This window comes from Aquarana catesbeiana, linkage group LG03, assembly GCF_042186555.1.
Source record: "Aquarana catesbeiana isolate 2022-GZ linkage group LG03, ASM4218655v1, whole genome shotgun sequence".
Lineage (NCBI taxonomy): Eukaryota > Metazoa > Chordata > Amphibia > Anura > Ranidae > Aquarana > Aquarana catesbeiana.
In genome coordinates, this window is record NC_133326.1 from 528,251,111 (window position 1) to 528,278,649 (window position 27,539).

At 43.9% G+C, this 27,539-nt stretch overlaps 1 protein-coding gene across 2 annotated transcripts in view; it reads left to right on the forward strand.

Annotated features, from left to right (window-relative positions):
- The first annotated feature begins 4,767 nt into the window (after window positions 1–4,767).
- PARP11 (poly(ADP-ribose) polymerase family member 11) overlaps window positions 4,768–27,539 on the forward strand; it is a 56,565-nt gene continuing 33,793 nt past the window's right edge. Inside the window, exons 1-4 of one of the 2 annotated variants that reach the window (XM_073621254.1) lie at window positions 4,768–5,015; window positions 8,087–8,198; window positions 11,927–12,064; window positions 23,771–23,891. In XM_073621254.1, the coding sequence (XP_073477355.1) occupies window positions 8,187–8,198; window positions 11,927–12,064; window positions 23,771–23,891 (271 nt within the window). In that variant the 5' untranslated portion in view covers window positions 4,768–5,015; window positions 8,087–8,186. The other variant, XM_073621255.1, reaches the window with a different exon arrangement.

Consider the following 27,539-nt stretch of genomic DNA (forward strand, 5'->3'; position numbering starts at 1 on the left):
AGCACTATTTCAATGGATGGATATTTTCAACTGCGAATAGTCAGTCAAACTGTTCCCTGCTTGATTCAAATTCAAATTACAAAAGTATGTTAACTCAGAAACTATGACATTTTAGTGATTGGGTTTAGATCAACTAGTCACATTCATTGCATTAAGTATTAATAAAGAGGATTAATCATTGACTCAAAATGCTGTATTAGTATTGTTTAAATATTTTTTATTACTATCCGTCCTCAGTCCATCCCTGTAGCTGCAGATGTTGTTTCGTAGTATTTCCTGGTTTTTATAACAACCAGCATGGGGCTTCCTGTAGATCAGGGGTAGGGAACCCTTCAGAGGTTGAGCTATACCTGGACAACATGGAGGAGAACAAAGATCCCTGGGGAGCGTCACCCTTTAAAAAAAACAACAACAAAAAAACTATCTAGCCCCCAATAAAAATACATCACGAAGGACACTTATGAAGGCCTCTTGAGCCCCTCGGGAAAGAGAGCCCTGACTGATGGGGGAATGGCCAGAGAGGAGTTAAAGTGACTATTGGGTCACCTGGGATTGGTACAGGAAGGGACAGGGGCTGGGCCTGAGCTCAGGAGTTTGGCATCCCAGGGGATTATGGGCCTTTTCGAATGAAAGCATGGAAGAGCTGCCCACCCTCCCGGCCTATTTCTGATGGTATGTCACAGTGTGCTGCGGTTTTGGTGACCTTGCCAGCAAATATGGAAAATTTGTTATGCCCTGATGGTAATTGGGAGATAGACGGCCGGTCCGGCACTTATGGTAGGGACAGGCCCCTCCTTCATCTCCCTTTTACATTTGGAGTTGAGTGCTCACAGTGCAACTGTGACTGGCACGGTTTAAATATTTAATGTTATGTTTTAAGATAATAAAGCTGTGGCCTTGCCCTTTCCAACGTTAATGGTTGTAAGTGGTTTTTATTGGATGGGAAGAAGGGGTAAGGTATTATAAGTGGTCATGGTAAGTTATGGTATGGGACCTGGGCTTATTGCACCTCAGCAGTCATGAGCTGATTCACTAAAACCAGAGAGTGTAAAATCTGTAAATCAATTAAAGAGTAACTCCTCTTTTGTTGAGAAAAATATTCCCCATTTGGGTGATCAATTTACATTGCAGGGACTTGTGTCTGTTTACACCCACCTACCATCGGGTCTCCATCATCTTCCGTTTAGTGGCGTAGATCAGAGGTAGTTTACTCGGGCTGCTCATATAGCAGAGCAGGCTCTGTCCGTGTCCACTCTGCAGAAACTGAGCAGACACAGATGTGTCATCCACCCGATGGGGATTGTGATCATGACGTGCCCCGGAAGATTGCAGGGGGGGTGGGAGAGAGGTGAACGTCCTTCCGGCGCCATGGCACCAGGAGAGGAAGTGGGAGCTGAGTACCTATGAAAACTAAGTACCCACTCCCCCCCCCCAAAAAAAATGACATGCCAAATGTGGCATGTCAGGGGGTCACGAGTACTTAAAGCGGAAGTTCCATTTTTGGATGAAACTCCGCTTTAAGGACCAGGCCTATTTTTCAAACTTGTTGTTTACAAATTAAAATTATTTTTTTTGCTAGAAAATTACTTAAAACCCCCAAACATTATATGTTTTTTTTTTTCAGACACTGTAAAGAATAAAATGTCTGTTGCTGCAACACTTTATGTCACACCGTATTTGCGCAGTGGTCTTACAAACGCAATTTTTTTTTATATTGGGAAAGATAATGTTACGCCAAGTAAATTGATACCCAACATGTCGTGCTACAAAATTGCGCCTGCTCGTGGAATGGCGACAAACTTTGACCCTTATAAATCTCCCCAAGCGACATTCAAAAATTTCTACAGGTTACCAGTTTTGAGTTACAGAGGAGGTCTTTTGCTAGAATTATTGCTCTTGCTCTAATGATTACAGGGATACCTCACATGCATGGTTTGAACACCATTTACATATACGGGTGCGACTTACGTATGCGTTCGCTTCTGTGCGTGAGCACCAAGGGAAGACCTGTGACCTCATATCTCACATTTACACTTAAATGCAATAAAAAATAAAAGTCTCTATTTTTTTCCAAAAAAAATTTCCCCCTTTAAGGCTGTTGGGCGGAAGCGACGTTTGATGTCCCTTCCATCATCCAGCGTCATTGAGTCAAGTGGGGGCCATCATTCCCTCACTCCACTCACAGCCTCTGAGGGGAAAGGATCCGATTGTCTCCGCCACTACCAGCGGCTCCGGTAAGTGGCGGAGACGGCCAGAATGCGGGGGGGTGGGCACCTCTTCCGCCGCCAATAAAAGTGATCTTGTGGCGAATCTGCCGCAGATACCACTTTTATCCTAAAGTGGACCTCCCGCCATTTCAGAAAATACCAGAGTTATGGCAGATATCTGCTGCCATAACCCTGGTATTCCACGTCAAATTACCGACGTACAGCTACGGCAGTTTGTGGGTTAATGAACATAAAATAAAAGGATGGAGAGGGAATTGATCTGCTTCGGCTGATTTGGAGGGTGGAGGTAGGGTTAAGGGTCTTACAGACCCCTGATCTCTCAGTAAAGAGTACCTGTCACTGCCCAAGCTATCACACGGGATGTTATTCATTACACTGGCCACCCATAGAGCTATCATGAGTCTGTCCCTGTCCACCAGACACAAACTGAATGGGCACGGATGTAAAAAAAACTGACATTTGTCCTATTTGGCTCCAGTTCAGCAGGGGATCTGCTCACTGAATTCCTGCTGGTCAGATTGGACCCCACTCCATGCGAAAGAGCCCTTAGTCCCCGGTCACATCGGTGCAACGTGCCCTGTGATTTGATAGTACCAAATCGCATGACAAGTCACACCCTATTATGTGCAATGGGAGCGGTCAAATCGGTGCGTCTCCATCGGAGTCCCACTGACACCATTGATGCAGCACTATTCCTACCACTGACACCAATGATAGGGCACTATTCCTTCCATTATACCAACAATAGGGCATTGTGTTCTCCCACTGGCCACAGTCCGGCCCCTTACCCTACATTCACATCTATGTGCTTTTTTGTGCGTTTTCCATTTTTGCAGAAACGCACTACAGTCCATTTAACCACTTGCCGACCGCCGCACGCCAATGTACGTCCCTACTTTGAGGACGGATATCGTTGTTATGGCAGCAGCTAGCTGCCATAACCCCGGTATCCCCGTGTTCGGGCCGGTGGTCGGCTACAAGATAAAGTGGTCTCTGCGGTGGATACGCTACAAGATCACTTTTATCAGTGGCGGGAGAGGGCCCCCCCTCCCGCTGCGATCTTTAAGGGTAAAAGTTTGTTGCCATTCCACGAGCGGGCGCAATTTTGAAGCGTGACATATTGGGTATCAATTTACTCTGCGTTACATTATCTTTCACAATATAAAAAAAAATTGGGCTAACTTTACTGTTGTATTTTTTAATTCAAAAAAGTTGATTTTTTTTTTAAAACAATGCGCTTGTAAGACCGCTGCGCAAATACGGTGTGACAGAAAGTATTGCAACAACCGCCATTTTATTCTCTAGGATATTGGGAAAAAAATGTATAATGTTTGGGGGTTCTAAGTAATTTTCTAGCAAAAAAAAAATGTTTTTAAGTTATAAACATCACATCTAAAAAAGAGGCTCTGTCTTAAAGTGGTTAACATGGTTTCCTATGTTACACGTTCACATCTATGCGTTTTTCAGCTGGTGCTTTTTTTTTGTTCAAAAGCACAGCAAAAACGCCCAACGTTTTATGGGCAGTTTTTGAGTGCCTCAGTGTAAAAGGGGTCTAAAAAAAAAAAAAAAAAAAAAAAGAAAACAAGCATCTGGAATGTATCAAAAACGCATTAAAAAGGCACATGCAGAAATGCATCCAGAAAAGATCTGGAGTGTGTTTTTGTGGTGTGAACCAACCCTAAAAAAAATATTTTCTAAGGGCCAGTTCACACCAAAGAAACAGAAACGTAGTCCAATGCAGCTTCTACTTTTTTTCTGGAACTGGAACGCACTGGAACTGCAAGCACTGGTGTGAACTATTCCATTGAATACCATATAACCTACTTTCCATGCATTTTTGATGCAGAAAAAAACACACTGGACTGCATGTGGTGCGAACTGGGCCTTATGCAGGTTGCAGTTTCCATATTCCAGGTGCATTTTGCGTTTTTCAATACACACTTTTCATCCACTGAAGTCTATGGAACCAAAAACCAGAAAAAACTCCCTGATCGTTTCCATAAAATGCACAGATGTGAACTACATCCATAGGAAACCATGTTAAATGGACCGTACTGTGTTTCTGCAAAACTGAAAATGCACTAATAAATGCATAGGTGTGAACCAGGCCTATGAGATTACTACAAATCCATTCTCTACACGTGTCACCATACTATGACCCCGAGATAAGAAACTGAAAGTCCCATGAGGCATTGCAAGTCTCTACACAGCCACAGGCATGACTCCCAGAGACAGAGGCATGTTGGGACATGTAGTAACAGCTGGCAGGCCAGAGTCTGTAGGAAACATAGCATGGGCTACAAGAAAATGGCCGCCGCTCTCCAGTACTGAAGACAAGAAAACCAACGATAATATTACGGTTTTTTTTACGATATAGGCCTAGAAGAAGGCTTGTATGAATCTCTAAAATCTGAAATAAATAGTTAGAAGCATATAAACCTTCCTTTCTTTTCTGCCTGTACCTACTTATACCGTCTAGCGGCTGTGCCAGGCCGAGGCGTAACTAGGCAACCCGGAGGAAGCCTGCCAAGCCAGCCGTGGAACGCATACAGAGATCAGCTGATGTGGGTGGGCGGGGCTTCAGAAGAGAAAGCCACTGAGATTCCGGGAGACGGCTTGTGTATGCGGGGTGAAGAGAGGAGATCCTCAGCATTTCCGGGAGAGCTGACACAGCTATGTGAGAGACATGAATGAGACGTGTCTTCTATGTGTGTTCCTGTATGGCAGGTCCTGGGCTCCTGAGTAGCCAGCAATACATCAGCTGACCTCTGCCAGGGACATCCGGAGGTATGACAACTTGATGATCAGGAGACACTTCTACCTCTGACCAGAATACAATCTATATAAAGGACACAGTGGCTCCTCTGTACGAGAGTCGCCACTATCATGGCCAGCTGTAGTATCTGGTGACAACAGAACCAGGCTGAGAATTTGGTGCACCTGACAAGAGGTAACCCCCCTCCCCCTTATTAGGGGGTCAGTAAAAACAGGCAGCTGAGCCACAGTTTACTACCCCACGATCGCCCACCTAAAGTGTAGAATACGGCCAGAGGAGGCCGCTCACATGTCACCACAGCAAAGGTGGCATATTGAGTTGACAGGGGGCCACCGTCTGTCAGTCTCGGCCATTCAGCCCTAGTGCACGCTGATGCGATGTCCCACATGCACAAGATTCACTGCGTTTTCCCCCCATTGCATCACATTCCAAAGCAATCACACAGCGTCCATGCAATCTGCTGCGGTTGTCAATGTTTGATTAAAGCGGAGGGCCGCTGAAATTTAAAAAAAAAAAAGTCAGCAGCTACAAATAATGTAGCTGCTGACTTTTAAAATAAGGACACTTACCTGTCCAGGGCTCCTGCGATGTCGGCCGACCGAGGCCGAACCGTCCCTTGGTCTTCTGGTGCTGCCGCCGCCATCTATGGTAAAGGAATCAGGAAGTGAAGCCTTGCGGCTTCACAGCCTGGTTCCCTACTGCGCATGCGCAATCCGAGTGGTCCCTGCTGTCTCTGGGACCTGTGTGTCTCCCAGCAGACAGCGGGGGGGTGGGAAGTGGTATAGACCCCCCGCAGGAGTCTATGCCCAGAAGTGGGTGCAAATACCTGTATTATACAGGTATCTGCACCCCCTCCCCCCTGAAAGGTGCTAAATGTGACACCGGAGGGGGGGAGGGTTCAGAAAAGCCAAAGTTCCATTTTTGTGTGGAACGCCGCTTTAACGACACTCCCCCAAACAAATCGAAAAATGCAGTGCGATTGCCAGAATCGCATCTCATGGGTTGGAACACCCATGCTGTGCGATTCAGGTGTGGGGGGGACGATCCTGCACCATTCTGGTGCGGATCCAATGCGATTTAAGTCATTCAAAATTTATGGCGCAAATCGCACTGCACAAACATCGCTTGTGATGTGCACATGCAGTGTTTTGCATGCACCAGTGTGAACCTAGCCTAAAGCCATTGGCTCGCAACCGCAAGCCAAATGCTTATCTGGCAGTTGCGGCACATTAGTGTCACTATAAAATGCTTTTTGTCAAAAAATGCATTAAGAAGGCCATCTGAATGCTGGGCATTGGCTGCTTAGCTGCACTCTGAAAAACGATCCACTGCAGCTAATTTTTCAGAGCATGGCCTAATGTGAACCTAGCCTTATAGATTTGTGAAGAGGTCTGTGGCTGGAGTTCCACTTTAAGTTTCTGCACCAATTGCATCCTAGGCTTAGGCTGTACATGAGGCCCAAAGTTCTGCCACTCGACCCTTACCGGCAGAAAGCTGCCCTGCCCCTCCATTCAGCTGTCAGTTACCACAGCCTCAGTGGACATTTGAGGTTTTGACAACTGAATCCATACAGCTTGGACCCAGGTCCAACCGAGAGTCATGGGGGGGGGGATACAGCAAGCATGTTGAGTTCTTATGCAGGTACTTGCTGGGACCAAAAAAAGTAAACTTTGTTACCTCAGAGAAGTTTAAAAGAGGAGTAAAGGATTTTTTTTTTTTTAAATCATACTTATCTAGACTGAGAACCAAGCGATCAAACACCGCTGATTGCTTAGTCCTTAGAGCTCCCTGAGCAGAGATCTGGTGACTGTCACCACTGTCTGCTCTAAACCCCCCCCCCCCCAGGCTGTGCAGGGGGTGGGAGTGGCTGGCTCAGGCTCTCAGCAGCTCACTGAGAGGCTGACCCAGGTGCCGGTCCAGGTTATGGGTGGATCCCAACCATATTGTCACAATCTTTCCCCAGCCTTGACTGGCTCTGTGATGTCAGCTGGCGGTACGCTTCAGCCCACTGTCAGCTGAAAACGGGTCACAGGAGTGCAGAATAAACTGCACTCCTGTGATCCACAGAAGTACAGCCAAACGAACTTAGGCTGTACTTCTCCTTTAAGCCCTGGGGCAAGCTACTTCTGAGTGATTTCAAAGCCACCGATCAGTGCAATTTGGATCTTCGATTTTATTGTATTTAATTTCATTTAACCGAAGTCAATGCAAGTCGCAATGAAATTGCAGAAAAGTAGTGCAGGAACCTTTTTCAAGTCGCAACAATTTGAAAATTTTCATTGCCGAAAGTAGGGCACGACTTCTCATGCAATTTTGAACAGTCATGACAAATTGCATTGCTGTAAAGCTCACTACACATGTTACAGTCGGGATGTACAATCTCCCTAAGCCCTGGTTCACACTGACTGCGGGAATGAAATCGTGCGAGTTCATTAATTCCCGCATGTCAGTCCCGACTTCAGGGGCGATTTCAGAGACATCTGTGCGGGTTTCTACACAGATGTCAATGGAAATCGCACCCCGAAATCGCCAAAAGTAGTACAGCGTCGCACCGATTCGGACGCTGCCATTGACGCCGATTTGGCATGGGATTTGACATGTCAAATCGCATTGCAAAACCGTATCATTGTGAACCAGGGCTTAACTCTTTAACTATGTAGAACAAGGGCCTGACTGATTGGATAGTTCAAGTAGGTTTGCACGTCCTCCTGGTGCTTGTGTGGCTTTCCTCTGGGTAATCTTTTTATTATGAATTGCAGTAACATGTACTTTCTTACTGTCCTTTCAGCATGCCATAATGGTGACAGGCAGCAAAGCAGTCCTTTAATCAGGACATGGATTGTATGAGTATAGCAGATCCAGTGTCAGGAGCGCACTCATGCACATTGCTTTCAACATTTACTTGAAAACCTAGATACAAAGTATTGCATTGATATGAGTGGCTCAGTCATTGAAAAGAATATAAAGTATCACTGCTTTAGACACTGTACTATACAGATATTATGCACATAGAAAATATTTAATTCTTCCGAAAAGTTCAATTTTTATCAATGTTTTCTCTTTTTTTTTTTTTTTTTTACAGCCACGTTTGTACTAATTCAATCTGCGTGGAGATCGTGCACTGTCAGTGTGATATGGAAGTTTAAAGGAAGACTCCCTCTTTTTTAGCAAAGTCGTAGAGTATGGCACAGGTGGTAAGCATAATAATATTTTATGATGGACATGATCTACACTTGGAATAGTCAGGTATTTTGGAAGCAGAAATCATAGAGCTGATTCTCCATCCTCTACAAACTATGCTCAGGAGGTCAAGGAATCACGGTTCACCTGAAAAGTGTAATGCAGAAATTGAAGGATTGGATCCAGGATGAGTGACAACTGCATCCCTATGAATGAATATCAATGTCATCACCAAATTAATGTTCAGGGTCAATAGTATAATGAATCCAGAAAACATTTTATTAAAGCAAAAATACTAAAAGCATTCTTGATGCCCAGTTCACACCAGAACACGATGCGGGAATGGCGCATTTCATATGCGTGCAATCGCAAATTGCCTTTGCAATTTGCTGCAGGTGTCAATGTAATATTAATGGCTCCCCAGACAATAACAGACTTGCGGGCACAAAATCGCATGGTACCACAGTGCCATTTAATTTGGTGCGACACCTTTTAAAAACAGTGCATGCACTCCTTTCTCCTAATTACGGTGCAACTTCAGCCCGTGCAAATGAATGGGCTGAAAAATCGCACCACACGGGAAATGCACAGAAACACAGCATGGTGTCAACTGACTCTTTAAAGTATAGTTTTTGTCTTTTTAAAAGAGAAGTTAAGCATTTTTTTTTCTTCCGGAGTCATACTTACCTCGGTCGATGCAGCACCGAACCAGTGCTGCATCTGTCCCTGGTGCTTCTGCACTGAGAACCGAGAGAACGAACACCACCAATCGCTCTGTTTTCACAGCTCTCTGCTCTTTTCCCTCCTCGCTCATTGGAGCACTGGGCTGTGGAGGGGGAGGCCAGCTCAATCTCTCAGTGGCTCGTTGAGAGGCTGAGCCGGGTGTTGGTCCAGGCACCTGGCAGATCCAGACTTTATTGTTGTGATGACGCGGTGCCTGGAGCGACTTCTGTGATCCACAGGAGAAGTCCAGCCAAACGAGCTTTGGCTATACTTCTCCTTTAAGTAAGGCATCTATGAATGAATATTGTGTAGTCTCTAATCCAGCTGGTAGGTGGAGCACTCGGCTTCTTTTCACAGGTTTTGCGATATACTGCTTAAATTTCACTGGATCAGCTGAAATTCGAGCCATAGGTGGCCCTGCCACCACCACCCAGCTTGATTACCTTAAGTGTAAAAATCAAAGGGGTGGGTGGAAAAGTGTTGGATGTGAGTGACTGCATCCTTTCAGGCAGCTGCCAGTGTCGGAAGTGCGTATGATTAGCCTTAGTCTCTTAGAGTAGAAATATAGGCAAACCTTTTTTTTTTTTGTTTTGTTCATTTTGAATAGAATGAGGGAAGGTTATAACCCCTGTTGGTTTATTTTTTGCCATCTGTGCCCCATTAGGGAGATTTACCTTCACTACCTGTCCCATAGCTAAATCAGGAAGTGAGAAGAAATCAGGGAATCATTTGGGGACCCCCAGGCCATCGGAACTAGTGTCCCCATTGGAAGATTTCCCTTCTATTACTTTTCTGGGGACAACCCAACATTTGGGACTTTCTTTTATTTTCACTTTCAATGATAATGGTAAACAGGACAAATAGAGAAGGCGAATCTCCCTAACAGGGGAACAGGGGTTCTAATCCATCTCCACTCTCCACTTATGTGAAGCCTATAATTTACATCGCTTAAAACCTGAAATTTACTTGGAGAAGGAGTCAAAGCAGTGACTTCTTCCTTATTGGAAAACTCCATCCATGCTGTCGGTGAGAGAGCTTGTGCATTAAAGGGAACTAGTTTTGTTCTGCTGCTCTGGGAATCCTTTGTCATGTATTAAATTTTATGTAAAGACTTTTTTTTTTTTTAATATTTTCGATAGGGTGGGGAAGGGCTAGACCCCTTGTCAGGTTTTTATTGAAATTAAATACTAATATACATATATAAAACATTATGACACGCATGAACATACTAAAAAGATTTTTTGCCCTGATGCATTCTCTGCATTAAGGTAAAAAAAAACTTTAAAATGTTGCTCCCCCCCAACCCCCCCCCCTAAATACTTAGCCCGATTTCAATCCAGCGCTGTGCTCCACTCTTTCTCTCCACAGGACAGAGAGATAGTTGCAGGAGCTATGGAGGGCAGGGCCGAGCCGTGCTGTCTGTGTCTATGGACGCAGGGAGCACAGCTTTGGATCGAGCCCGCAGAAGTGCCCCCATAGGAAGCAGCTATCTATGGGGTCCCTCACCGAAGAGGAGGAACCAGGACCACTGGCAGGGGATCCCAGAAGAGGAGGTTTAGAGCTGCTCTGTTCAAAACTATTGCACAGAGCAGAGAAGTATGGCATGTTTATCATTAAAAAATATTCACTTTATAATATTGTACATTCAGCTATAGGAGAAAATGGGCTACCACGCCTGATGGGAAAAAATTGTACATAACCCTTTTTATAAAAACTCAACACACCATAACGCTTGGTATGTGCATTGTGCTCTGCATTGGATCTATTGTACACTGCATTGGGGTGTGTTTCATACATATTACAATTTTTACCTTACGCTCATAGTACCAAATGAACAGCAGGTTTATCGTGCTAGTGCACTGTGTGTTAGTGCACTAATAGCTCATGGAATAGTAAAGACACCAGTCCATCCAGTTCAACCTGTGTGTGTTTATGTCACTATAATTTCCCATATCCCTGTATATTGAATTTGCTAAGATGCCCATCTAGGAGTATTTTTAAAACTACCGACCCTTCCCGATGACGCCACCAATTGTGGAAGGGAGTTGTGTGTTTATGTCACTATAATTTCCCATATCCCTGTATATTGAATTTGCTAAGATGCCCATCTAGGAGTATTTTTAAAACTACCGACCCTTCCCGATGACGCCACCAATTGTGGAAGGGAGTTCCACATCCTTACTGCTCTGAAAGTAAACATAGCTACATAGCTTAAAGTGATGCTAAATAATTGCCTTGTAAAACATCGTCCTCAGTTTAAAAACGAAATGAAAGGCAAACCATTTTTTTTTTTTTTTATAAAATATTCATTAAATACTTTTTTTTTTCCCCCTTTTTTTTTTTTTTTTTTTTAAGTGATCATATTTCCTCAGCTGCATAAGAGCTGGGGGAAGGAGGAGAAGCAGCAGCACAACAAACTTCCCACTGAATGGCTGTGCAGCGGGGACGTGTTAGGACAAATTTGATTATTGGAGTAGAGTACACAGAGTTCCCAGCATAGCTAGAGAACTGACCGAGGTGTGCTCTCCTGCTTAGTGTGATCAGTTTTTAATCGGAAAGCAAGGGCAATGGCAGGAACACCAAGGCTTTCACGTGAAGCAATACAAAGAGGACGGGATACTTTCTCATACAAGTACATGGTAGAGCAGGCACATATCAGGAATATGAAATGTTGGGGTAATGAACTCTTTACGGTTGTACCACTTCTCCTCCAGTTTCATTGAGTGGCCACGTGTCCTCTAAAGCTCCCTGAAATAGAATAGTTTTTTCCCTATACTAGAGTCACCATTGATGTATTTGTATATCGTTATTAGGAGCATTGGAAAGAACAGAATAAGGATGAGGATCACATACTTTGTGTTAATTACCAGTATATCATCTACACACAGGTGTCATTCTACAGTATATATCAATTGAAGTGAAATTATTTTGTGAGTTACTGGAATGGTAGAACGCTAACCAGAATATAATTGCAGTGCAGTGTGTGTTGATAATTGCACAATTCTAATTGCTATTTCAGGTTGAACATGGCCTACCTATGCAAACAGTGGGGAAGCCCAGTACCAGTAAAAGTGATGTACAGGAGGAAATGGATGTTTCAGAAACACAATGGGGTTGGTTCTATCTGGCAGAATGTGGAAAATGGCATATGTTTGAGGTATGTATTACTGTTCGCATTCACTGGTATTTAAAGCAGACTCCTAACTTCCTGTTCACTCTGCCTCTTCTTTGCTGAAATCCCAAGTGTTGTTAAAGGGGTTGCAAAGGTTTGTTTTTTTTTTCACCTTAATGCATCCTATACATTAAGGTGAAAAAACACCTGTCACTGACCGGCCCCCCAGTCCCCCCTATTTACTTACCTGAACCTTCGAACTTGTCCCACGGGGATGCGCTGTCCCTCTGCTAGGGGGTTCTCGGCTGTTGATTGGATAGATTGATAGCAGTGCAGCCATTGGCTCCCGCTGCTGTCAATCAAATCCAATGACGCGGCCGCTGGGGCTGAGGCCTACATTAGGCGTCTATGGAGTGAGGTGCTGGACTCAGGAGCACGCCCGCAAGGTAACCCCCCAGGAAAGCGCTTCTCCCAGGGGGTTATCTGATGTAAGGAGGAGCCGCGAGAGCCACCGAGGGACCCCAGAAGAGCAGGTTAGGGGCCACTCTGTGCAAAACGAGCTGCACAGTGGAGGTAAGTATGATATGTTTGTTTTTTAAAAAAACATGAACCTTTTAGTATCACTTTAACAGCTCATCCAGCTCCTACCTGCTGGACTATAGAACAACCCCCTCCCCTCATTTCAAAAACATAGGGGGGGGGTTATAATGTAGTCCAGTTGGGGTTACCTGGTCAGATCTGACACCATTGCTTGGAATCTCAGTGCAGCAGACTTGTCAGCTCACTACAAGATTTTATAAGCTTAATGGATTTTTTGACAGGTCAGCAGGTATTTTTCTGTACTCACAACTTTCTAAAATGATAGCACATAAAGAAATGTGCAAACATTGCAGAAATGTCCTAAATTCCTGCCAGGGACTCGCTCATTGGGGTTTGACCTTTGCTGCTGGCTGTCCACTAGGTCACTCTACAGGTTTTTGCATACACGAAGGAGGCTTGGTGTCAGGTAAGAAGGAAATGGAGTGTCAGAGAGGCATGGCAGCTGGAGGTAGGGGAGTGGCTGGAGGCTGAGAGTGCAGAGACAATGCAGTGGCGGCTCATACCCTGAATGCGGCTGTGGTGCAGTAGCAACTGCCAGAGCAGTGAAGATGCAGCAGAGTCTGTGAACATGGCTGAGATGCATTAGGACTCTGTGGGAGTTAGAGGGATATAGCGGGGCTGTGTGTGCAGCAAAGGTGCAACAGAGTCTGTGGGTGCTGCTGGGGTCCAGAGGAGGCTGCGGGTACAGCAGTGAGGTGAGAGAGTCCGTGGGTGCTGCTGGGGTCCAGAGGAGGCTGCGGGTACAGCAGTGAGGTGAGAGAGTCTGTGGGTGTGCTTGAGATGCTACAGGGCTGCATGTGCAGCAGAGATGCAGTAGAGAATGAGAATGAAGCGTAGATGTAATTAAAGTGCAAGAATGCTGTGGGGCCTGGTTTCCAGTACTGTGGGGGCTTTTTGCAGGTTTAGAGGGAAGTTGATTTGGTAGCTCAGGGGAGTAATAGGAGTAAGAAAACGGAAAATTGTATACTCACCTTTCGGTAATTTTCCTTTCCTGTCGCATCTCATGGCAGCATACACCTATGGGTTGTGGCTCCGCCTCCGCAACCTGATAGGACTGTGTAGCTATTAAACCCTGAGAGGGCACCCGCCCCAGTATTCTCTGTGAGATTATATATATATATATATATATATATATATATATATATATATCTCTATATCTATCTATCTCACCTCAGACGGGTGGGCATCTGTATGCTACCATGAGATGCGACAGGGAAGGAAAATTACGAAAAGGTGAGTATACAATTTTCCGTTTTCCTGTCGCATCATGGCAGCATACACCTATGGGGAATAACTCGCAAACTGGGTGGGTATGAGCAGAAGATAAGTTTATTTAGAAGGAATTGAGGTATTAGACTGTATAATTGCTCTCCCGAATTCAACCGTGGACAATCTAGCGGAGTCCACTTTATAATGGGAAATAAAGGTGCTCTTTGAAGACCAAGTAGCTGCTTTGCAGATGGTTTCGGAAGATACCCTGCAGTAGGCAACACAGGAGGTCGCCATTGCCCTTGTGGAGTGTGCCCGTAAGCCCTCAGGTATTTGTGTGTTGTTCGATGCGTAAGCTCTTTTAATGATCTTCACCAACCATGCTGCGATGGTGCGAGAGGTCACTGCTTGTCCTCTCCTGAAGCCATGTGGAATGATTAGGAGATTCTCCGTCTTTCTCAGGTTATTGGTTGCTGAGAGGTAGGCTTGGATACTGGTTTTTACATCGAGTGGGTGTGGATCACCCTGTGGAGAGAGTGGGAAGGCATAACTCTTGATTAAAGTGGAAGGAAGACGACACCTTCGTGATGAAGCGATCCGATGGTGTTAAGACTACCTTGCCTTCCTTTGCCAGCAAGGCCTGCATTTCCGAGACCCTTTTAGCCGATGTAATTGCTATTAGGAAGGTGACCTTGAGAGTTAGGTCCCACAGAGAGATGCCTTCCAACAGAAAAAAATGGCTCATGGGATAAGGCCTCCAGCACTACCGAAAGGTCTCATGTCGGGAAGGAAGGTTTTCTGGGTGGTCTCAACTTTAAGCAAGCCTTTTGGAATTGGATGACAAGAGGCTCCTGTGCCCACTTCACTCCTGTCATAGAGGACATGGCTGACACATGTACCTTCAGGGCACTAGACCTAAGTCCTTTATGTAATCCTAGCTGGAGAAACTCGAGGATCTGAGCGACTGTTGAGCGACCTGATGAAGAGTTCCAGGATTGCTGTTGTGCGACTGAGAGAAATTTCTCCCAGATCTTACTATAGGTATTGTTGGTTGTGCATTTTCTGGCTTGAAGGAGAGTGTCTACCACTTTCTGGGAGCAGCCTTGGACTAAGAACCTAGCCCTTTCAATCTCCAGGCTGTTAGATGCAGCCTCTCTGGAACTGGGTGAAGGAGCTGTCCCTGCGACAGTATATCTGCTGTCATTGGGAGCGGCAATGGCTTTGCTGTGTTCAGTTGGAGAAGCGTCGTGAACCATGGTCATCTCGGCCAAAAGGGGAGGACTGCTATAACTGTAGACTTTGACCTCTTGACTTTGAGTAGGAATCTTGGAATGAGGGGCGTCGGTGGAAAGATGTACTCCAGACGTAAGTTCCAATTGTGTTGTAGACAGTCCGTGCCCTCCGCCGATGGGAAAGGAATTCTCGCCAGATACTTCTGGCATTTCGTGTTGGTTGGTGTCGCTGCCAGGTCTATATCCGGTATACCCCAAGTTTTGGTTATGAGGGCAAAAGCTTGGTGGCTTAAAGCTCACTCGTTGGATACAAAAGTCCGGCTTAGTCGGCCAGTTGGTTTTGAACTCCTGGGACGTACATTGCCGTTACCCCCGACCGGTTTAACTGTGCCCACTCGAGAACTGGGCGGACTTCCTGCATCATGAAGCGACTCCTGGTGCCTCCTTGCCTGTTGATATAGGCAACTGCCACCCTGTTGTCCAATTTTAACAGGACTTCTTTCCCCCTGAGGAGGGGGCTGAAGGCTAGCAGAGCTTGGAATGCTGCTTTCATCTCCAAGATATTTGAAACCACGTTCTGTGTTTTGAACGGCCTTGGACTGCGTAGTGATGGTAGTGTGCCCCCTAGCATTTCAGGCTGGTGTCCAAAGTGACTACTTCTTAGAGAAGGGGGACTATATGCCTGCATCTCTTGAGATTGTTCAATCTGGTCTACCACCAGAGTGATTGTTTCACTTCTTTCTGGATTGTGATTGGCTGAGACAATGATACCCTGTTCCACTGTCTTAAAAGTGATGTTTGAAGAGGTCTTATGTTCCATTGAGCCCATTGTACTATTGGGATGGTTGCTGAAAATGATCCCAATATGCTGAGGTACTCTCTGGCTGGCAGTGTGGTAGATGTGAGTAGCTTCTTTGCCTTTTGGATTAGACTGGGAATTTTCTCCTGAGGGAGTTCTATTGTGTTGAGGCGGGTATCTAGTTCCGCCCCCAGGAAGATCATTCTCTGGGTGAGCTGTAAGTTGCTTTTCCCTCCGGTTTATAATACAGCCGAAGTTTTGTAGGGTGGTGGTCAGAATGGATCGATACAGTAGGAGGGAATCCCAATTGTCCGCAAGCAGGAGGATGTCGTCCAGGTAATGATGGACTCTTAAGCCTTGTTCCCTCAGTAAGGCTATTGCTGGCAGTAAGACTTTTGTGAACGTTCTTGGAGCGGTGGAGATCCTGAACGGGAGACTTCGGAATTGGAAATGGTGATGACCTACCGCAAAGCGGAGAAACTTTTGAAATGAAATGTGAATGGGAATATGCAAATAAGCGTCCTGTAAATTGACGGAAAGCATCCAATCCCCGATATTCATGGCCCGAAGAATTAACTGCAGGCTTTCCATTTTGAAAGTCTCGACTAAGATTGAGCGATTTGAGATTCTTTAAATCCAGAACGGGACACAGGTCCCCTGTTTTTTTCTTCACCAAGAATAACGGAGTAAAACCCCTGTTTCCCTTTGGGATAGTGGAACTTCCACTATGGCCTCTTTCTGGAACAAATCTTGAACATATTTTGTTAGTAGCATCCTTCTCTCTAAAGATGCCGGTAGTCTGGTTATACAGACTTGGTCTCTTGGCGACCGTGTCTTGAATCTCCATTTGTGCCCGAACTGGACAGTATCCACCGTCCATGGGTCCTTTATTGTTTCTGCCCAAACCTGCTTGTACTTCATGAGCCTGGCCCCTACTATAGCTGGATGGGCGGACACACCTTCAAAAAGACTTTTTGATCCCCTGTGGTAGGGGTCTTGGATTTTTGGAGCTTGAGAAATGATGACTGGGGGTTCTTCCAGTTTCTCCTATACTCTTTTCCGGGCCTGTAAGATTTTGCCTCCCTGTATTTATCCGGAAGATTCCTTCTGTTGTCTGGGCCTTCTGTCTGAAGGGATAAGCCCCCCGATTTTCCGCCGGTGACTTTAGAAATGGCCGAGTCCAACTTTTCTCCAAAAAGGTTTGTGCCATCGAAAGGTATTTTACACCAGTTGGACTTTGAGGAGGGATCTGCCAACCAGGGTTTTAGCCATAGCGCCCTTCTGGCCATCACTGAACTTAACATTGCTCTTGAAGTGGTTTTAATTACATCCACAGAGGCTTCTGCGACAAAGTCGCCTGCAAGACTAAGCTCTTGGAGGGCTGAAATGACTTTCTCCTGTTCCACCCCCTCTGTCACCAGCTTTTCGGCGTTAGTGGACCAGCTTGGGATAGCACTACCCACAGCTGCCAGTGCTCCTGCTGGCCTGCAAGCGCCACCTGCCGACAGGTAGGTTCTTTTAAGATCCAGGCCGATCTTTCTATCCATAACGTCTTTAAATGTGAGTGCGTCCTCTATTGGAAGTGTTACATGCCTAGCGTGGCGCATCAGAGAGGAGTCAACCACTGGTGGAGATATTAGTGGGTTGACGTTAGGTTCTTTAAGCGGATAGAGCTTTGCTAATCTGTTACTGAGGCTGGTCTTTTTCTCGGGCTTCTACTACTCGTCCTTGATTAGATCTTCAAGTTAGTCGATGAACGGGAAGGTCCCTGGGTCTTTTTTAAGGTCTGGAAAGTATTTCCTCATTTTTTGAGGAGTTTCTTTTTCCTCCATCCAATCGATTGCTTTCTTCACTGATTTCACGAATGGATCGATTAGTGAAAAATCAAAGCCGATGTCTCTAGGTCATCATTGTCAAAAAGAGGATCCGACTTCTTTGATGATGATGGGGTAGCAGATGAAGTGCCTTGTATAGGTCTGTTGACCTCGGACCCTGCGATTTGAAGGGATGGATGACTCTCTATTTGACTCCCTTGTATCTATCTCTCTGTCTCTGGTTGCCTTGTTGAAGCACGTGCGACAGGCTAGCCTGTCCGGCAGCGCTGTGGCGCCGCAAATCCAGCAGGAGTTCCCTGATGGACGGGAAGGCTGGGTGGCAGGAGATTTCCTGCGTGTAGGGGATTTTTTGTGATGGGAGTGACTATGCCGTGATTTTGATCGGCTTCTCCTGCGGCTTGAGCGGTGGCTGTTGCTTGAGCGGCTCCTTCTTGAAGGCTCCCCTCATCTTGAATGTGACGATCTGTAAGACCTGGTAGGGCTGTTCAGTTTAAACAGTATTAGTAAAGGCTCTCTTTTTTTTTTTTTTTTTTTCCTTTTTTCTTCGTACTTACCAATCATCCCCTCTTACCTAATAGGCTGGCGATGGTCTACCAGGGCAGCGGCCTCCATGAGAGGTGAATGAACCTGACCTAGAACATATAGGTAAATCAGCATGCATAATGTATAAGCAGGCATAGTGAGCGTGAGAAAGAAGCTATAGAGCTTACCTAATGGAAAAAAGAAGATTGTTGACTAGATAGTCCTTGATATAATACAGCACCTAATCCCAGTAAATTTGGTAACAATAGTAGGAGGAGAGTAAGGGGATTATAGCGGTGCCCAAAATAAATTGCTAGAGTATTGTATACTGACACAGCACTATAAAAAGTATTATATACTATATAAAATTTATTAATAAGCAGATTAAAAGGAATATACAATAAATATATTCGACAAGGGTGTGGACAAACAATGAGGGGAAAAATACAAAACCATCATATACAGCAATATGGCAAAAACCAGCCAGTAGCGTAGCGGCGGGTCTTGTTAACAGGTATTAGAATCCTACATGTTTCGCCAACATTGGCTTTCTCAGGGATAGTTGATTATACCTGTGTTAATTTCCTGAATTCTAGATAGAGAGACAAGTAGTCAGAGAAACTGTAACAATATATATTTCAGACAAAAACTAATGGAATAAAGTGGAATGAAATGAACAGATATTACATAAATATTAAGTGGCTGCCAGACATGGCCGAAAATCTTCCCACACAAAGAGCCGCCAAGGGAGGCGACCGCCCCAATGGACACCCACTAGGGGCATACCCCCCCACCCAACAGATAACCCCAAAAACCTCTGTCCTAAAGATGGTAAATTACCTACCAGTAGGTCCCAAAAGGGTGAACATATACAATCCCCCAGGGTGAAATCAGGGCTCCATGTCGCAAATAGGTGGCTGCAGGGGGCGAAAAAAGGGGCCTGGCAGGATAGAGGAAAATTATATAAATAACATAATTTTGGTGAGCACCCAGGAATCTGAGTGTACAACGGCAAAGACATCGAGCTAACAAAGCCTCAAATATACTCACAGTATATGTCTTAATAAAAACAAGAGACAGGTAAGGGCGCCCGGTACACTGGCATTAATATTGAAAAGAGTCAGACGAATGGTGGCTAGAGGGAGGAAAGAGGAAAAAGTCACAAGGGCATACAAGGAAATGAAGTTGATTGCCATTCCCAAAGAATTAAATATTGAGGATAAGAAATGGGGTCATGAACATTATCCAGCTAGGTATGGTAAGCCTACGTAGTTCGATAAGTAAAAGGGGATAAACTCATCAATAGGTCCAGTGTGACTTAATTGAAAGTACCCTGGGGCTATAGAGATGCAGTCAGTGTAGGTAGTAAATGAGGCACAGTGAAGCTACACTGTAATGGGAGAAAAGCATTGAGTCAGACTTGATGTCCCAGACCTAAGCGGCAAAGATGTCTTCAGCGCAAAGTATGAAGATAAAGCACAAGCTTACCAAGTTGAGCAAGACAGCAGGTATGGGCACCCTAGACCGCCAACGAAGGAATGGCCGGAGAAGCCGGCCTTTAATGCCCCCCACACACGAACGGCGTCTGATGTCACCGAGCGTGTGAGCGGACACAAGGAGCCATTGCGCATGCGCCCGTCGATAGCTCTGTGGGCCTATAACACCCAGGGAGCTGTGCGGGATCATCTGACGCGTCATGTGGTCTAGAAAGACGCGCAGGACTCGATATACTGAAAAACCCGCCAAAACGGTGGTGCTGCAGTACATCGGAGGATGTAATACTGATCAATGAAGATCATATGAGCGCCAATGGCTGGGGACAGGCAGACACTGATGGAAAGCAGTGCCGCCCTTGGGTGTCCATACAGCCAAGGCGGCATAGGGAGCAGCAACCCACCCAGAGGGGGAACTGGTCAGGCACACCCCGTGGCACACTACTTGGCAGGAAAAGGAGGGAGTAGAGGGAAAGGGGGAACCCAAGGGCAGCAGAAGGAAAGCCGAGGAGGGGAAGGAGAGGGGCCATCACCAGCGCACAGCAATAGGGGGAAAGAAATGAGCGGGGACAGTTGTGGCCATGGGTCGCCCACACACCGATTGGGACACACTGGGCCAGGTCCCCGCAGAGGTCCCACAGTAAGCCATGCCTAGCAGCCAAAAAAATACATATAACAAGTACATGTAGATATGAGAGTTATAACAAAGCCTAAATTGATACATAGTCGTATGATATGAAATTGTTGGTAAAAACAATTCACAATAAGATATTAGCAATTATAGACAGTGATTGCGTTCAAATGTGTTCTGTAATGAATAAAGATAACTTGATCCGTGGATACATGGTATGACTTGAAAGTGGGAGGGGAAATGGGAGGAAGAAATGAGAGAATTGCAATGTGTGAACCAGAAATGTCAAAAAAATATATAGAGCCACAATTAAAAGGATTTGAAACTAATGTATTCATTCAACCCTGGAAATTTGGTAGCTGCCAGGGTGTGTATCCACCTAGTTTCAAGTTGAAGTAGCTTTTTATCAATGCCACCGCCCCTAGCATGTAAAGGAACATGCTCCAGGGCGGTGAACCCAATAACATGAGGGTCGAAATTATGTTGTAAGGCAATATGTATATTGATTGCAGTGGTTGTGATGCGTTTGTACAATGGTTTTATGTGATCTATAATGCGTATATAAAATGGGCGTTTAGTCTTGCCGACATAATAGCATCCGCAACGGCAAGTAGCTAAGTAGACTATTCCCACAGTTTGACAGGTAATTGTGTGTTTTATATTGTGGATGGAACCATTGGGAAGCGGAATTTTTCGGGAGTCATAAATGAATTCACATACATCACATTTTCCGCAAGGAAAAGTGCCCGGGACAGTTAGAGAAGGCGCCTGCATAGGGGGATGATGGCTGGTTATCAAACGATCTCTTAATGAGGGAGATCGTCGGTAGGTTATGTCCGGATAAGGTTTAATGTATTTTTTAATAACAATATCTGCCGTAAGTAGTGGCCAAAATTTGTTGAGAATGTCTCTCACTTGATTGTGATGCTGAGAAAATTGTGCAATGAGACGGACAGGCTGGGAAATTTCGCGATTCTTGGTGGAGAAAATAAGTGTTTTCCTATCCAGCTTTTTAACTTTATTATTATTTAGAGCTTACCTGGTGAGTAGAGAGAGAGGGAGAGAGACAGGGCAGTGCAGACTGGATGACACAGCAAAAGATCCAATCGTTTTCTCCCTTTCAGAGCTCAGGGGAGAAACAAACACATAAACAGCATTTTTAAACTTGCCGCCATTGCGGCGGTGATGACGTCATGCTCACGCATGCGCAGAAGCGATCCGAAGTGTCCGGCGCCATCTTGGAAGCTGGAAGCGAGGATCAGTAGATGAGATATCGCTGTCTGCGCATGCACGAAAGAGCTGAGACGATCGTCGCTATACACACATAGGCCTGCAAGATGTGTGGAGGGACCAGAATCCTAATGTGCTCTGCTTTTCTTGCTACTCAGCCTCCTACAAATGCCTCTCTCGCATAGATATATGTCTGGGCAACAATTTGGCACAGCAGCTGACTGACTCCGTGATGTATGCACCACTCTCTCCTACGTGTCCGCGTAGCTGTTTCTCCTAGACATCAGCATAGGCTGTGGAAGGTCAACTCCTTCTGGTTCACAATTTTTCCAGAATCTGACCCCATTCCCAAAGCTGTCACAGAATTCTTGCACTTTAATCAGGGCACAACTAGATCTACAGTGGTTTGGGATGCCCTGAAGGCTCATCTACAGGGCTTACTTATCACACAGATTACCGCTATTAAAACTAAAACCAAAGAGTGGGAGAATCTGGTAATGAGTGAGAATGCCAGAGCAGAATGGTTATACGTTGCTGCCCCCACCTCAGTGGAGTCTGAACGTAGACTGCAAGAAGTGCAGGCCCTGTATCAACAGGTTTCTACTACTGCAGAGGAGAACAAGAGATTCTTCCTGCAGCAAAAGTACTTTAATGAGGGGGAAAACACAGAACACTTGCTAGCAATGATGGCTAAAGCCCATCAGGGAACGACCCATATAGAGGCCATCCAAAATGTAGAGGGGGGAAACGGTTGTTGACCAGACCCGAATTCCTGAAGTATTTTCACACTTCTTCCGGGATTTGTACACGTCTAAAGTGCATCCCACACAGGAGGAGCTGGTTCATTTTTTGGAGCAGTGCTCCCTTCCATGTATATCGAGGCAGGGCCTTGCTGCACTTAATAGCCCACTAACACTTGAGGAACTTTCTTTAGCAATGGCACAGATGGCCAATAATAAATCACCGGGAGCTGCCCACGGAAACATACAGGAAATACGGGGATACTCTTTTGCCCGCCCTGCTAATAACCCTAAATGATGCCCTGATTACTAATGGGTTAGATGGTTTCCTGCACTGACTTCAGGTGACCATATGAGACTATAAGTGGCCTGTCAGAAGTGATTTGCCTTATGCGATACTTGACGTTAGTGTGATGGAATTGGGATCTCTATAACACAAAGTAACGGCTGCATACTACCAGTTGGACTGAACTTTTTATTTTTTTTTTTTTTTTGTTTGTTTGTTGCTTTGTTTAATTGTTTGCACTTTTCTTTCCAAGAGTGCTTGGAACTCAGAGTATTATGCAATGCTTCCCAGTCCTTTGTTAGATAAGTTGGCTATACAGTTACTACCATTCGTGTAATGTTATGAAGATTGAAACTCCTCCTGTTTTCTATGAATTGTATACCTATGCAACTGTACCATGTAATGCCTTGTGTAATGTGTTCTATTCAATAAAAATCTATTTTGTTGATTAAAAAAAAAAGTTAGTTGTATATTTACCACTGTATATAGATAATTACGAATAAATAGCTTTTTTTAAACTTTACATGTTAACTAAATGATACACCACCTTTTTTTTTAAGGTTATTATCCAATTAATTGATAATTGGCCAACTAATTGATTTATGAAAATAATCGTTAATTGCAGCCCTAGTCCAGACCTGAGGCAGTTTTTCTGTCTCTATCTCTGCAAGTCACTACTGTGAGTTCCCAGCAGGCTTATGCTAGGTTGGCGTTCCTCTTCTTTTATGTACTTAAGCTACATATATGGTATTTTCTATAGTAGCATCTGTAGTTAAAGTGGAACTAAACACTGTGATTTAAGCGATTTACAAAACGGTGAATGCTATCTGTCACAGTTGCTTATGCCTTTAACTAAACTGTCAAGCCATCAAACGACCGGTGTCATAACTGATCACATGTGCAACACCATGGCAACTGTGGATCAAACAGAGACTAAGACGGCACCTTACTTGGCTAGGAGGGTTTAGTTCCACTTTAATTGGTCGTTTTGTGTGGCAGGTTATTTTATCCTTTATTCTAGGCTTGCTTTATGTACTTCACAAGTTGGCCACATGTGGGAGCCATTCTTTTTATTTTTATACTATGGACCTGCTAGTTGTTTTTAGGGAGACCACTGTCCTTCTATGGTTAGCATTTTCTCTTTAAATGCTCTTTCTTGTTTGATATATTTTAGTCAAGTCCATCTGAGTATTGCTCGATAACAAGTCAAGAGCTTGAACAGCGTTATCGCGAAAATCCTCAAAGCTCAGTAGAATTTTCAACGGTGAAGTTCAACTATCGTATAGATTTCACAGGTAAGCCTTTGTATGAAGTGTTCTTGAAAAAAATCTGATTTACAGATGATTAAAATAAACACATACTTGTAGGACAAATGAACAGGCAGGCAGAGTAAGCATCCTTTATTTGCCTTACCCACACATCAGCAGTGCAAAAGCAGCAGCTTTTGAGGCCTTTATATGAATTTTGCAACTTTGATAAACTAAAAGGTTGCATTTGCTGTCATATCTTTTAGTGGCTAACCAGAAATATTTTTTTTTTTTTTTTTACTAATGCAAGCTTTCAGAAGAAAGTCCCCCTTTTTATTTGTAATAATAAATTATTATAAGAATTAATTGTTATAAGAAATAATACTTTAAAGGGGAACTCCAGATTTGTTTTTAAAGTGTTACTAAACCCAGGACCATTCATTCACTATGTCTAGTCTTACACAGTACACAGAACATGGAAATGCAATTATTTTAGTAAATATATAAACTGCTAAATACCTTTTTCTTATCAGCAGTATATAGCAATCTTGTAACTTCTATCAGTGTCCGGCCGAGCACTGGTTAAAGCTTGTAGGAGGAGTTTTCATTCTGCTCTGACTGTCCTATGAGGCTGCAGGACCGCTGACCCACTGTCTGGACAGTGCTGATTGGCCCAGTGCTGATTACATCCACCCTCTTAAGAAAAAAAAAAACTCTCTAGCAATATACACCAAACTGAGTATGTGCAGAGTGCCCCCAAGGCTCTGTTCTATCAGGAGATGGATTGGGGACAGTGGAAGAAGAGCTGGATCAGAGAAGACAGGATCAAACAGCCTTTTTACACAATGCAGAGGATAGGTTCCACAATGAGTATAACCAGCGTGCTTTACTGCATATACAGACTGATTTTACTGTTGTGGGTTTAGTAACAGTTTAACTTTCTAGACAGATAGATAGACAGGAGGGTCCAGTTATAAATATCCCACTGCAGATTCCGGCTAGTCAGCACAAAAAATATAACTGAACAGTTTCAACATCAGAGGCTTTTGTTGCATTTATTTGCAATGCGTGACAATATGTCATGTCAAGACACCTCTGCAACCTCCCTAAATTAAAGTGACACTTAAATTGAAAGGAATTTCTTTTTTATTCATCTCCCTATAATCAGATACCACAGTATTATTACATCTTGATAGTTAGATTTCTAAAAAAAATGTTTTCTTTTCTTTTCTTAAAAAGTCCTGTCACGTGACCATAGAGCCCTTGGCTTTAGTTATGCAGGGCGGCTGTTGGGCATGTCCACTCATAGATAATGTCCAGAAGTGAGTTACCTAGCGATAGGCAAGGCTAGGAGGATAGGAAAAGCTGCAGCAGATTGCTGTTGATAGCGCTAATGGCCGGGCATGACGGAGGGGCGGGGCTACCCGGAGCTGTGTTGAAATTATTACATAGGCACAGACAACGGCTTATGGCAGTGCCTGAAAGCAGCCCCATTTGGCTGCACAGTTACACTGTTTCCAGTAAAGCCTGGTACACATGATGAGATTATTGGACGAAAAATTGTCTTTTTTTTTTGCATGCTGGTCTCATATCGAAAATAAAGAGGTTACTAAATTTACGAAAATTTTCATACGACAGTAATGTATTGTATTTTCAGATGAAAACATGCACTGATCTGGTGTCGTACAAGAAAAATTTTCTTGCTTGTCCCATCGGATAATTTCAGACGAAAGCTCTGTACTAATGATCAGATTAACGTATGATCGCTTCAAAAGCAGTATTTTTCATTTCATACAATTGTCTGATCGTATGTACTAGACTTAAATCTTAGCAAATTTCTGATTGTCTAGCTGCTGTTTCTAATCTAGACAGTCAGCAATCAAGATAATACATAATTTTAACGTTTAAGTTGTTACACATTCTAAGCAAGGGCAAATTTAGATTTTTGACTGGAATTCTGCTTTAACTGGTTAAAAAAGAAATCTATTGAAGTAAGCATTTTTAACTCAAAAAAAGTACATTGTATTGCTCCCAGCCTCCTCCTGATCTCCAAATTACTTTTTTTTTTACTGCTGTGATCTAACTTTGTTTTAGAGGGTGTCTGCATTTGTTTTCAATGGTCATACTTTGGGAATTGTAGCAAACATGCACTGCTTGTTCCAGAAGTGATGGAGGATGTTACCAGTGTTAATTTCGTCGACTAAATTAATACTGTTTTCGTTGAGTAAATACAACTTAAAGTGGATGTAAACCCGAAATAATTTTTTTCTTTTTTTTTTTTTATATCATACTGTAGAATATAAGATTTCCTATCACTTGAGCCCAGTCTTGCCACACAGTTAATCCATCTCTGAGCAATCCTCTTTTATTGTTCAGTGAGAAAAATCTTGACAAACTGAGAAAAACTTTGTCAAATCCTCCCCCTTGCTGTGAGTGACAGGTGATTTACATCTCATGCACAAGTCTAAGACAGGCATTATTTTTTAATTCCCTCCCACTCCTTTCTTCTGCTGCTCTGCAAGGATTGGCTGTTCTACACCTCACCATGATTTGGCATGCTGAAGTCATGTGGTTACTTTCCTGTCTTTTCACTGGATGTTAGAGATCATAGCAGAAGTTCAGCAGAAGTTCAGTGTAAGAAATACACAGGAGAAAATGCATATTGACAAGGGGAGTGTAGAGATGGGCGGGGAGTCTACTGACATCACAACTCCACCCACCGAGCTCCAGACAACAGACCCACCCACAGAACCTGCAGTTTTTCGGGTCTAATAACAGACAGAGGGGAGACATTTGACAGGTAAAGATACATGCAGGAGGCATGTATATCCTTATAGATAACCCCTATGGCAGTAGTTTAGAAAGGATGACATTGGGTTTACATCCACTTTAAGCTCCATACACACTATTAGATTTTCTGCAGATTTTTGTCTTCAGATTTACCAAAACCATATAATATGAGGTCAAACCTTAAGAGTTTCAATTTTTATGCAATCAGGCAGGCCCCTGCACTACATGGTTTTGGTAAATCTGAAGACAAAAATCTGCAGAAAATCTAATAGTGTGTATGGGGCTTAAAGCTAAAACAACTGAAAGGACTAAAATACGACTTAAACTAAAATGGCATTTTAGTCAAAAGACTATGATTAAAAATAAATTGAAATTTGACATCAAATTTAACACTGCACTGCCACTAAGAATATGTAGGGGGTATCTACTAAGCTGCTAAAAGAAAAAAAAAAGAAAAAAGCTTTTCTTATTTTTTTTTTTTTTTTTTTTATATTTTTAATGTTGGTAATATATTCAGGTAATATGTGCAATGGCATTTCAGCCAATAGAGTTTTACATTGTTTTTTTTTATATTTTTCAAGTTGTACTTCTGTTTATCAAAAAGCAATATATTTTGTTTATGAAACTTAGTTTTATTTATAAAGACATAATATAACCCAATGGCTAAATCTGTGTCGGTAGTGCATGTTCAAACCATAATACCATAAATAATAACATGTTATTAGATTTTTTACACCAGAAGTATATAATGAATTTGGCAATTCTAGAGAAATGCTTAAAGTGGAGTGTCAGCTGGACCCATGTTTATTAAAAGTCAGCAGCTACAAAAAGTGTAACACACAACTCACCTGTCCCACAGTCAAGCAATGTGGCCACCCGAAGCCTCCATTCTCTCCCCTGTCTGTC